The following is a 12,988-nucleotide window of genomic DNA, read 5'->3' on the forward strand; positions in this document are numbered from 1 at the left end:
CCGACGAATTTACTAACTCCTTTCAAAAAATCTGATGAGTAGTTTAAGAAATCGTTATTTCGTGCACGTGGAAAGGGGAACCACTAGCATGGAACACTTCCTGTCACCTCCTCTCACTTTTACCAACGTATACATTAAAATTATTTCATTTCACGCAGTTTTCCATTTCCCGAGGCGACTCTTACGAAACGCCATTTTCTTTCATAAATTTTTAGAGACAGCTTCATTATGACCAACGTACTCCGTTAGTAATTAATATCTTCATTATGTGAGTGCTCTTCTCGGATACGTACCTCTATCTGACAAACTACTCAGCGGATAATATTCGAATGTTCATCTCAAACAATAACTTTGAAAATTCACTGAACGAAAGTTCTAGTAACATGTATCGTGACTTTAAGTAAAAAGAAATTCATAAGTCTTGACCAACCCATAAGAATCACTTAATTACAGCTCTGATATTTGAAAGCGACACGCTTGTCTATTTTAAAACTCAATGGACACTTCAACGCCCCTCAAAATGGTAAGAGTACTTTGAGATAAAATTCCGTTTTCTATAGTCTAGGTATTGTGTGAAGACTGTGACAGTGAAGATAGAGACTACTTCCATATTTGTTGTTAAGACATGAACAATCATAACCTTCGTGACGATTGTAGATCAATTATATCAAATGTGAGGTAATGTTATTCTTGATATCGGAAAATGCCAAGCCCAAGAAACTTCCGTTTGCATTTTGTGTAACTTCACCTTCTTTGCTTTTCAGTCTTTTCGCCTTTGGTTCGTATTATAATAGGTATAAGCTAATACTGTTCTGTATACGAATCTTTGAAGTCCATTTTCAAATACTTTCGTTTTCAGCTTCCAGTTAAATGATGTGCATGTGCAAGTCGCCCCTTAGGATGTTATCTTTGTGCACCCTTCGCTTTGTATATAGAGCACTGTCCTTGCATGAACTGGGCGACACAAGGTATCCTCGACCACAGATATACCTGTCTTCTTGTCTCTCGAACCGCATACAGTCCAGGGTCGACCATATTCACGAACCACCTGAAGAAATGTCGTGCTTCACCACACGAGGTACGTACCTTCAGCTCTGTTTATTCACTAAAATATTCATATCGGTGTCATGCTACCACGAGTTCGACATCACCGATAGATGTCAGAGCGCGACGTTGCAGAAAGTTTCAAATCTTCTCCACAGAAATGCTGCGACGAATCTCTAATATCACATCTGAACGCATCAGTATTTATCCACAATGGAACAAGTCCAAACCGACAACAACGAATCTCATTATCCTACTTAAGCGATGGAGCTGGCAATTTGTGTCAATTTCATCATATTTCAGATTTGCTGTCCTGAACACGTGTTGGGTGTTATTCTGTATAAGTTACAAGATTGCGAGCAACTGAAAAAGACCTCAATTAACAGTGTTAAAAGTCAGGTTGTGAGTTTTAATTAGTGCATTTGATGGGGTGAAAGTTCCTTAGTTACCTTGAGTGCCATTCAGCATCTAAGTGCGCTTTATTGCCCTTTATGTCTTCACGCATTAGCCCTTACGCCACCTTCCTAGTCCTATAGAACAATGCATAACCGCTGTCGGTTTTAGAGGTTGTAACTCAGCTCCGAGGCCTTGAGGTACCTGTCTACAGTTTGATCCGTAAGAGCAATGTATACCCAATAGCACTTACACCACTTCAGAAAGAAAGAGGACAGAAGCTTTTGAAATGTGGTGTTACAGAAGGATTGTGAAGGTGAGATGGATAGATCGAGTCACGAATGGAGGGATACTGAATCAGATTGGTGATAGCAGAATAATTTTGGCAAAATTTGATCAGAAGAAGTGACGGAATGACAGGACACATCCTAGGAGTTGACGTGGTTTTCGAGGGAAGTGCAGAGTTATGACTGATGTCCGCGCGCACAGTGAAACGGAAATAGACACGCAATGAAAACACACCTTCTTGTTTGCAACAATTAAGAACCGAAGTTAAAAGCACACTCTACAGGTCGAAGTGGTCACCGATGTCCATGTGCTATTGGCGTCTCAATGGGGAGTATTGCCACCCCTCACGTGCTTCTCACTTGTGTGCCCACGCCATAAGCAAGGGTAGATCGCTCCTCTCCTTGTTGCCAGTGCAGATCTCCTGCCAACATGCCGTCTGTCAGCGAATGTTCTAGAAACGATTGGCCGCTAACTCGTACCGGAAAAGCCTGCGGTAGGTGGACTTCTACTTCCCATGGAAGTTTCGGACAACTTGCAGGCTGTCCTGTCCCGGGGTTGTTTTCCATTGGCGCCCAGATGATATTCTGAGTAAGTATTTCTGTCAGTAGCATTCTGAAAGCAGCATAAGTGTACAGTGGCTTCATTCGATCGCTCATTGGCTATTTGAGTCCGCACGATCAGCGATACACCTTCAATTGAGGGACTGGTAAAACGTCCGGGTGACAGCGTAACAGCCCATGAGCAGTCAGTGATAGACAAGTGCTCTCTCATGATTAATGAGAGAATACAAAGAGGGAAAGAAAGAAAGAAGTGTGTCGTGCATTGGGGTCATCATCATCATGCATGGCAAGTCTCTCAACTTGTGGTCGGCGAAAAGTGGATGTAGTGCAACACAGCTCAGAGAGAGGTGAGAGGGCGTGACGACGCCTATTAAGACGTGATTTATTTCGATGAGATCTCAGAAAATATCAGTCAAATTAAAACGTGACCGTAATTTGAAAATCATTGGAGGGGTGAACATTGACCACTTTTGGCATACATTACGAAAATGACCAAATGTATGAACAGTAAGCGAGGAATAAGGCAAGTGTAGACGATTGAGATGGCCGACATCATTCACCATTTTGCAATAAAATATTTATAATTGCTGAAAATTAGGCAAGTATAAATGAATAAAGAAAGCGATGTAAACATGCTCATGTCCACTAGTAAAAAAAAAATTAGGACCAAGATTTCAACAGTTCTACGAGGTATATGCAACGTCTTCAGCTGCCACAGAAAAAGTTTCAACAAAAGGATCAGGAGTCCAAAGTTGGCAGAACGGTGTGGGAATCTTCCCGGGGACGCAGCGCTCACGCCGTGGATATTCAATGAAGTGATTTTTAAAATATAGAATTTCCTTTACGTCACCCGGACACAGATAGGTCTTATGGTGACGATGGGGTAGGGAAGGACGAGGAGTTGGAAGGAATCAGCAGTTTTAGGACTGTCTCGATGAAGTACCTTAGTTGTCACACTATTTCAGTAGCGGCGAACTACTTGTGTTCTCAGCGATACAGGACTGTTCTGAATGCCGGCCGGCAACAGTTAAGCACAGCCTATTGCACTTGGCATCCGCCACCTCATCGCCTCCAAGAAGACATGTTTGGATTAGAAACAAGTGGAGCTGCTCTCTTGCGGACAATAGCCGCCACGGCTTCATTTAAGGGACTTGTGTTCGTGGCTGTCGATTGTAAAACACCTCTTACAGCTTTACGTACGACTAGGTCAAACAATATACAGTGTTATTCTTAAGTAAATATTCACAGTCTTCTTTGACAACATCTCTTCCTAGAATTTAATAAACATGCAACAGATATTTTCATGAACATTTGTAACATTTCAGTGCCAAGAAAAACATTAAGGATAGTTAGCTACACTAAAGTTTGCTTGATAACGACAGAGCACAGTTCTCGGCACGTTTTGCTCCTCTCATTTGGGCTGACTCTAAGATAAGAAAGTCGTTGTTGCAGACATATATACAAGGGCAGAATCTAAGAAATGGATTGTTCAAATACATATAAGCAAAACAGTTACTGTAGTTTATGTTATTTGATAGTGAAGTACTCTGACCATGACAAGTCGTCTTTGATATGCTGACGTCCAAACAAGGCCCTGTCTGGACCTGTTCAATGAAACAGAGCTTCTTACTATTACTGTACTTCACGATATGCCCTTGTCCAGGTCGTCAGCACACTTGCTTCATGTCCAGCTGCCTGGTGCGGAGTCTTTGGAGGGAAATACCTCCTCAGTCCGGTACATGTGGCGACCTCACCTTACGTGAAGCAATTCCAACCAGAGGCTGGTGCTGCAGGTCTCCAGCTGTAACTCAGGACGTTCAGATTGATTTGAAGTCTTTCTCCTCTCCTTGAGATCCCGCACACAGTGCTCGACAAGCACTCGAGGACTTAAGATGTATACGAGCTGCGATCTGACACTCGTGAACAGCTTTTAGCAACTGTTAGGCAACATCACAGTTATAAAGGAACAGCTCGTGTTTCAAGCTACTCTTGGGCAACATCAGAGTTACAGAGCCAGGTCGAGGAGCCACACTCAGAGGATGACAACGCATGTGGTGCTGGCCAACCAGCGTCTGTTAACAGCAGTCAGAGAGGAAAGAGATGAGATCCGACACTTCGAAAAATGAAGGTGTCGGCAAACGAAGACAAGGTAAAAATGAAAGACTCCCTAGGCCTCGATTGCTCTAAAACAAGAGCTGACCAAGGGAGGTCGGATAGTATAGAGGAGGCTGATACATGGTCACCACCGAGGGGTCACGCTTGATGTGCTTTATCGAGTCTCTTCTTAAATCATTTCAAGGAAGTTGGAAACATGTCCCTTGATAAATTATTCCAATCCCTAGTTCTCTTCCTATGAAGGAATATTTTCCTAATTTGTCCCCTTGAATTGCAACTTTACCTTCATGCTTTTAAAAACCTCGTGCCGCTTTTCACGTATCAAGTAATCCTGCGCCCTCTCATTTGCACCCTTACTACAACTCATAACCTAGTGTAGTAACGGGCACAAAACACACCCAACTGTTGCGATCTCCAGTATTTATAACACCTGAATATTCGTCTTAAACTTTCATCCTTTTTTTCTCGAAATGAAGGGTTTCCAAACTTAAGATTCTAATGTCTACGCTATTTTACATTTTTAAGCCAAATACAGCCCATTTTGTTCAGAACTGTCTCCTCTGTAAATTGTTACTAATAAATAATTTTGGTCGCAGTGGAAACTAGGGTCCCTATTGCCATGGACTGTCACTTCCAATAAATTTAAGATAATAAGGAAATAGAAATGAGAAGCAATGTAGGTCCGGAGAGTCGTTTGCTGTAAGTGAGAAGGAATATCTGTGGTCGAGGCTGCGTCGTACTTTATGATATGTCTTCATAGCTTGTCGTGCTTCTTTCAGACCATCAGTTCTTCCACAAGTGGGCCCTGCTCACTGATCCCGACGACATTGCGGGAGGACCAAAAGGTTACCTCAAGTGTGACATTAGCGTCATTGGCAAAGGAGATGCCGTCAAAATACCGTCCAAGAGTGACCGAGATGAAGACGACATCGAGGCGTAAGTACTCCTTAGCTATTGATACCCGACATACGTCTGTTGATTGTTTGGATGCAAAGCCAGTCACAGTTATCATGCGAGCTTTTTAAATATTTACTCTTCGTTTTCTTTCTCGTCAGTACGGACCAGAACGGGAGTGGTCAGCCCAGTAAAACACAAAATATTAAATTACTTTTTTAAATCTTATCTATTTATATGACACGTGTGGTTTGGGCTGAAAATTTATTGATGATGTCATTGATGTTGTACTCCGGCCGCGTTTCTGAAAAAAGGACTTTTCAGTTGACACTTGTTCTTGTGTCTGCGTTGAACGGTAGTGTGACTTTATGCTCTTCAGCGCAGAAAACGTTTTTTCTACATATGCTGAAGTTGCTAGTATTGTCACAGTAAATGTTGCCAATTTTGGTACATCAGTAATCACTTGGTTTAGTCCGTTTTCTTATGTGGCGGTAAGACTTTTATGGACTTCCTTTTTCTGCGAGAAATCGAAAACGTAGTAAAAATTCACGATTCTTGAGCATTGTGTTGGTCAGTGTGCAGAGCATGTTGTTTATAAATCTATTCTTGTGTTATCAAAATTTGCAACGTTTATGCTACTGCAAATGTGAGCCTTCAAGTTTTCGTAATTTTGAACTGCCGTGCTAAAAGAGTACATATTTTCATGACTCTCTTCACGACTTAATAAGAACATGGCTAGCAATAGAGTTTAGACAGCTTAGAACTACCAGACAACCAATTCCGTCCTCTGGTGATGTGCAAATGACGTGTACATTCCTTCACATGGGCACACTGCTGCAGGCCTTGTCATGTTCGTAATTTGAGCGTCGTCATGGAAAGGAACTTTTAACAAACTATTATACTGTCACCCCACAGGTGTTTACTACATCATCTTCTGACAAAACTAAAGTTTACACAGTTAGAACAAGACGGTAAAGTAAAGTTATACGATTCTTCAAGATACAGGCACTTAAACAAGTCACAAATAAAAAATACTGCAACTTCTAAAACCTGTTCACATTTATGCGCGGGATATTATAAATTTGTTTCATTAAACGCAGGTAAGACACAGCTAGCGGTAGCGACAACTGGCTCGCTCTCAGCGCTCAACGAGTCTGGGTGCGGTGCAAGGCCGCCGCTCTCCATGCTGGACGAGTGTGGGTGCGGTGCAAGGCCGCCGCTCCCAGTACTCAACGAGTGTGGGGGCGGTGCAAGGCCGCCGCTCTCAGTACTCAACGAGTCTGGGTGCGGTGCAAGGCCGCCGCTCTCAGTACTCAACGAGTGTGGGTGCGGTGCAACTGGCTCGCTCTCAGCGCTCAACGAGTGTGGGTGCGGTGCAACTGGCTCGCTCTCAGCGCTCAACGAGTGTGGGTGCGGTGCAAGGCCGCCGCTCTCAGTGCTCAACGAGTGTGGGTGCGGTGCAAGGCCGCCGCTCTCAGCGCTCAACGAGTGTGGGTGCGGTGCAAGGCCGCCGCTCTCAGCGCTCAACGAGTGTGGGTGCGGTGCAAGGCCGCCGCTCCCAGTACTCAACGAGTGTGGGTGCGGTGCAACTGGCTCGCTCTCAGCGCTCAACGAGTGTGGGTGCGGTGCAAGGCCGCCGCTCCCAGTACTCAACGAGTGTGGGTGCGGTGCAACTGGCTCGCTCTCAGCGCTCAACGAGTGTGGGTGCGGTGCAACTGGCTCGCTCTCAGCGCTCAACGAGTGTGGGTGCGGTGCAAGGCCGCCGCTCTCAGCGCTCAACGAGTGTGGGTGCGGTGCAACTGGCTCGCTCTCAGCGCTCAACGAGTGTGGGTGCGGTGCAACTGGCTCGCTCTCAGCGCTCAACGAGTGTGGGTGCGGTGCAAGGCCGCCGCTCTCAGCGCTCAACGAGTGTGAGTGCGGTGCAAGGCCGCCGCTCCCAGTACTCAACGAGTGTGGGGGCGGTGCAAGGCCGCCGCTCTCAGCGCTCAACGAGTGTGGGTGCGGTGCAAGGCCGCCGCTCTCAGCGCTCAACGAGTGTGAGTGCGGTGCAAGGCCGCCGCTCCCAGTACTCAACGAGTGTGGGTGCGGTGCAACTGGCTCGCTCTCAGCGCTCAACGAGTGTGGGTGCGGTGCAAGGCCGCCGCTCCCAGTACTCAACGAGTGTGGGTGCGGTGCAACTGGCTCGCTCTCAGCGCTCAACGAGTGTGGGTGCGGTGCAAGGCCGCCGCTCTCAGCGCTCAACGAGTGTGGGTGCGGTGCAAGGCCGCCGCTCTCAGTGCTCAACGAGTGTGGGTGCGGTGCAAGGCCGCCGCTCTCAGTACTCAACGAGTGTGGGTGCGGTGCAAGGCCGCCGCTCTCAGCGCTCAACGAGTGTGGGTGCGGTGCAAGGCCGCCGCTCTCAGCGCTCAACGAGTGTGGGTGCGGTGCAAGGCCGCCGCTCCCAGTACTCAACGAGTGTGGGGGCGGTGCAAGGCCCCCGCTCCCAGTACTCAACGAGTGTGGGTGCGGTGCAAGGCCGCCGCTCTCCATGCTGGACGAGTGTGGGTGCGGTGCAAGGCCGCCGCTCTCAGCGCTCAACGAGTGTGGGTGCGGTGCAAGGCCGCCGCTCTCAGTACTCAACGAGTGTGGGGGCGGTGCAAGGCCGCCGCTCTCAGCGCTCAACGAGTGTGGGTGCGGTGCAAGGCCGCCGCTCTCAGCGCTCAACGAGTGTGGGTGCGGTGCAAGGCCGCCGCTCTCAGTACTCAACAAGTGTGGGTGCGGTGCAAGGCCGCCGCTCTCAGTACTCAACGAATGTGGGGGCGGTGCAAGGCCGCCGCTCTCAGTGCTCAACGAGTGTGGGTGCGGTGCAAGGCCGCCGCTCTCAGTACTCAACGAGTGTGGGTGCGGTGCAAGGCCGCCGCTCTCAGCGCTCAACGAGTGTGGGTGCGGTGCAAGGCCGCCGCTCTCCATGCTGGACGAGTGTGGGGGCGGTGCAAGGCCGCGGCTCTCCGCTTGCCGCGTTCACTGGGCATCAAGCACATGAATGCCACGATTCTTTGAATGCTTTCTTGAAACTGTAATAAAGTGCACGGTAGCCCGCAAAATGAACGCTTTCATCCTTTACAGTTCTTGCTGGATATCCCCAAGCCACTTCTTTCTTATTCCATTAATTCTTTGCCGTACTTCCTTCCCACATTTCCGAACCAAGACAGAAGCCGATAGCTTCCCCTGTTATCATCTCCACTCCTTTCTTGTTACCTTCTTCTCTAGAGGCGTAGAGCTCTACGTCACACAACGAGGGCTTACAACTATAAAAAGTGAATAATGAGAAAGGTTGTGTCGTGGTCCTAGGAAGCAAGATACTGATTATTTTCCGTTAAATTCTTTGGACCCCAGTCCCTCAATGTGACAGCAGCGGCTCTGCCGATTGTGTGGTGCGTGGTCAAGGTCCTCGCACTTAACACACTTAATTGTTATCAAAATATAATTCACCTCCAAGGGAAATACGAACAGGTACATTTTTTCCGATCGAAGTCTTTCTTGAGCAACTGTACAACTGTATGTGACGTCCCGGCACACGAATGTTCTGATGAAGCTACGATGATAAGACATCACCTGTCCGGCTCCTTGTTCCGAGCCATCTGACCTTCTCTGAGACTAGTGAAGGGCCAAGGGCGAAGATGCCGCTCCTCACTTTTGCGATAACCATCGCGGCGAAAGAGCGTGAGTATCAAGAAGTGTGTGATTTATCCCACAAAAACACAGCGATATAAACCACAAGTTGAAGCTGTGGTCCAAAATCTCCAAGAAAGTTGGACAAGTGTAAACAAAAAGATAAAATAATTATTTTTACTTGTATACGCTTTATTTTGAAATTTCGAAAGACATAACAGTTATGTAAAACAAGACGCACGAACATGAGGAGGCAAGCTCTATTGCTAGTAGCAGCCCATCTACTTGACAATGTAAAACTCCAGTGACATTCACTCAAAGTAATAAGAACAACGAATGCAGCAGACTGCAACTAGTGTGCTGACGAAACACAAGAAAGAAAAGTAAAAAAGGGGAAAAGGATGAGATAGACCACTTTTTCGTCTACGAAGGCTACCTTCAGGAAATTTTCCAAATTCGATCAGTTGGTAGCTAAGCAGCAAATTTTCAAAATTATAACAGATATTGAATCAAAAATAGGTCAACCACAACCACAAGCTTCATCCTCATCCTCATCCTTCAAGAACGCCTTGGGACCACACATTTCCTACACCATGAGCCGGAAAGGCTCATTTCACCATCGTAGCCGGGCTAAACCAAATGTCTGCCCGTTCGTGTTGGGGCACGATATATAGAGGCCTGCTATAGTGCTCGGTCTCCGCCGTCGCGTGCTGATACTATTCTTTCTCACATTTTGACAAAGGAAATGCAATGATAAGCCTAGAAACACATAACATCCAAGAAACACTATCAAAAGAATACACAATTATATGCACTCAAGATAGTACCTTATCTTATATATCGTAAAATGTTCGACTGATGGTGACTAGGCGAATTGTTTTCTCTCAAAACAATGTCACTCTTTTATGCTTGTTTGAGCACATGATTTTGTTGATGTTAAAACATATTTCCCAAAATATGAGAGATCTTGGCCACAACACTGATCAACTCAGCAGCACATACTCCCACTGGTCACAGGTTTTTCAAGTTTCATTACCAAACCTTTGAGAGAAACATCCCTACGATTACCACTCTTAACGTGTAGTGTTTGTTCCTGTTTACTTTACGTCGCACCGACACAGATAGGTCTTATGGCGACGATGGAGCAGGAAAGGCCTAGGAATGGGCCGTGGGCTCAATTAAGGTATAGCCCCAGCATTTCCCTGGTGCGAAAATGGGAAACCACGGAAAAGTATCTTCAGGGCTGCCGACAGTGGGGTTCGAACCCACTATCTCGCGGATGCAAGCTCACAGCTGCGCGCCCCTAAACGCGAGGCCAACTCGCCTGGTTGAAAAATAGTATAATGGTCACTAGGCAAACTGTTGCTGTCTCTAAAATGACATTACATTACACTTATTTGAGCACATAATGTTGAAGATTAGTTCGTCATTCTGCAAAATACCCTCTCTCCTTTCTTCTGGCGATGTTCGTTTGGCAGTTGATTGTTGAGAAATATAGTGGTCACAGCATCGTCAGTTAATTTTGGCTTTACCCTAGGCACAGTTAAAACGGAACCGTCTGGTCTTTTGTAGTGTCAACTCGAATTATGTGATTTTTGGAAAAATATTTAAAGCAGACACAGTCATATTTATTGGGATCAAAATTAGCTCGGTGTATAGCATTCAGCTCGCTTCTCCTCATCGCTAGGAAATACAAATGCTGAGATAGCCACCTCCTTACTTGAACGGTAATTGGATGTACACGTTCGCCGCATGTTGCAAAGAGGAGCATACACTACACTAACACATTATTATTATTATAATCACAAAATATTTAAATAATAAACTTCAGAGTACATAAGACAGTTGATACCTCAGTGAGTTCACCTAACCTATCACAACTCCAGACTGCTGCAATTACACTGCTATAGTATTTAACACACACTATTACTGACAATACGTGTTTTACTGATGCGTTTTCATACTGTTATCACTTAGAAACACGAACGCAATATAACGTAGAAATAACAACAACATACTACCGAACCACCACGAAAACAAGACTCGTACCAATGCATTAAACGACTGATGTCATCACTATGGAACTGTCATGTGTAGCAGGCCGGAAACTCGAGTTGGCCGTGGTTGGGACGACCGCCCGCCCTAGGGACCTTTCCCGTTTTATAGCAGCATTTCAGCAGAATCAGTGAAAAAAGCCTTCATATTTCAACAAGCACTTTCTTTTACTATATGTTTCTGTAACTATTCATTAATATATTTCAATTAGATTAATTTAAGAGTTTGCAATGGTGTTTACCTGTTCTGTTCTTGTCTGTTCCGGTCTGCTCGGTTCTGTTCTGTTCTGTTCTGATCTACTCTGCTCTGATCACTTCTGTTCCATTCTGTTATGTTCTGTTCTGTTCTGTTGTGTTCTGTTCTGGTCTGGTCTGCTCTGTTCTTTTCTGTTCTGTTCTGTTATGGTCTACTCTGGTCTCCTATCTTCCGTTCTGTTCTGTTCTGTTCTGTTCTGTTCTGTTCTGTTCTGTTCTGTTCTGTTCTGTTCTGTTCTGTTCTGTTCTGTTCTGTTCTGTTCTGGTCTGGTCTGTCCTGTTCTGTTATATTCTGTTCTGCTCTGTTCTGGACTGGACTGTTCTGTTTTGTTCTGTTCTGTTCTATTCTGTTCTGTTCCGTTATGGTCTGTTCTGATCTGTTCTATTCTGGTCTACTCTGGTCTAGTCTGTTCTGTTCTATTCTGGTCTACTCTGTTCTGTTCTGTTCTGTTCTGTTCTGCTCTGTTCTGATCTGTTCTGTTCTGTTCTTTTCTGCTCTGGTCTGGTCTGGTCTGTTCTGTTCTGTTCTGTTCTTTTCTGTTCTGTTCTGTTCGGTTCTGCTCTGTTCTGATCTGTTCCGTTCTGTTCTGTTATGTTCTGGTTTACTCTGGTCTGTTCTGTTCAGGTCTACTCTGGTCTGTTCTGTTCTGTTCTTTTCTGTTCTGCTCTGGTCTGGTCTGTTCTGTTCTGTTTTGTTCTGTTCTTTTCTGTTCTGTTCTGGTCTGTTCCGGTCTACTCTGGTCTGGCCTGTTCTGTTCAGGTCTACTTTGGTCTGGTCTGTTCTGGTCTACTCTGGTCTGATCTGTTCTGTTCTGGTCTGTTCTGTTCTGTTCTCTTCTGTTCTGTTCTAGTCTCGTCTACTCTGCTCTGTTCTGTTCTCTTCTGTTCTCTTCCGTTTTTCTTCTGTTCTGTTCTGGTCTGGTCTGGTCTGTTCTGTTCTGTTCTGTTCTGCTCTGTTCTGTTTTTGGTCTACTCTGGTCTGGTCTGTTCTGTTCTGGTCTACTCTGGTCTGGTATGTTGTGTTCTGTTCTGGTCTGTTCCGTTCCGTTCCGTTCTGTTCTGTTCTGTTCTGTTCTGGGCTGTTCGGTTCTACTCTGGTCTGGTCTGATCTGTTCTGGTCTACTATGGTTTGGTCTGTTCTTTTCTGTTCTGGTCTGTTCAGTTCTTTTCTGTTCTGTTCTGGTCTGTTTTGTTATTTTCTGGTCTTGTCTAGTCTGGTCTGTTCTGTTATGTTTTGTTCTCTTCCGTCCTGTTCTCTTCGGTTGTGTTCTGTTCTGTTCTGGTCTTTTCTGTTCTGTTCTGTTCTGTTTGGGTCTACTCTGGTCTATTCTGTTCTGTTCTGTTCTGTTTGGGTCTACTCTGGTCTGTTCTGTTCTGTTCTTTTCTGTTCTGCTGTGGTCTGGTCTGTTCTGTTCGGTTCTGTTCTGTTCTGTTCGGTTCTGCTCTGTTCTGATCTGTTCTGCTCTGTTCTGTTCTGTTCTGGTCTACTCTGGTCTGTTCTGTTCTGGTCTACTCTGGTATGGTCTGTTCTGTTCTGTTCTTTAATGTTCTGCTCTGGTCTGGCCTGTTCTGTTCTGTTTTGTTCTGTTCTTTTCTGTTCTGTTCTGGTCTGTTCCGGTCTACTCTGGTCTGGCCTGTTCTGTTCAGGTCTACTTTGGTCTGGTCTGTTCTGGTCTACTCTGGTCTGATCTGTTCTGTTCTGGTCTGTTCTGTTCTGTTCTCTTCTGTTCTGTT

General features: G+C 45.7%; 1 protein-coding gene across 1 annotated transcript in view; it reads left to right on the plus strand.

Moving 5' to 3' along the window:
* Positions 1–12,988, plus strand: part of mfr (misfire) — a 426,204-nt gene that overhangs the window by 23,328 nt on the left and 389,888 nt on the right. Inside the window, exon 5 of the mRNA XM_067152717.2 lies at positions 5,180–5,336. Coding sequence (XP_067008818.2) covers positions 5,180–5,336 — 157 coding nt within the window. The remainder of the gene's footprint in view (positions 1–5,179; positions 5,337–12,988) is intronic.

This window comes from Anabrus simplex, chromosome 8 (assembly GCF_040414725.1).
Source record: "Anabrus simplex isolate iqAnaSimp1 chromosome 8, ASM4041472v1, whole genome shotgun sequence".
Lineage (NCBI taxonomy): Eukaryota > Metazoa > Arthropoda > Insecta > Orthoptera > Tettigoniidae > Anabrus > Anabrus simplex.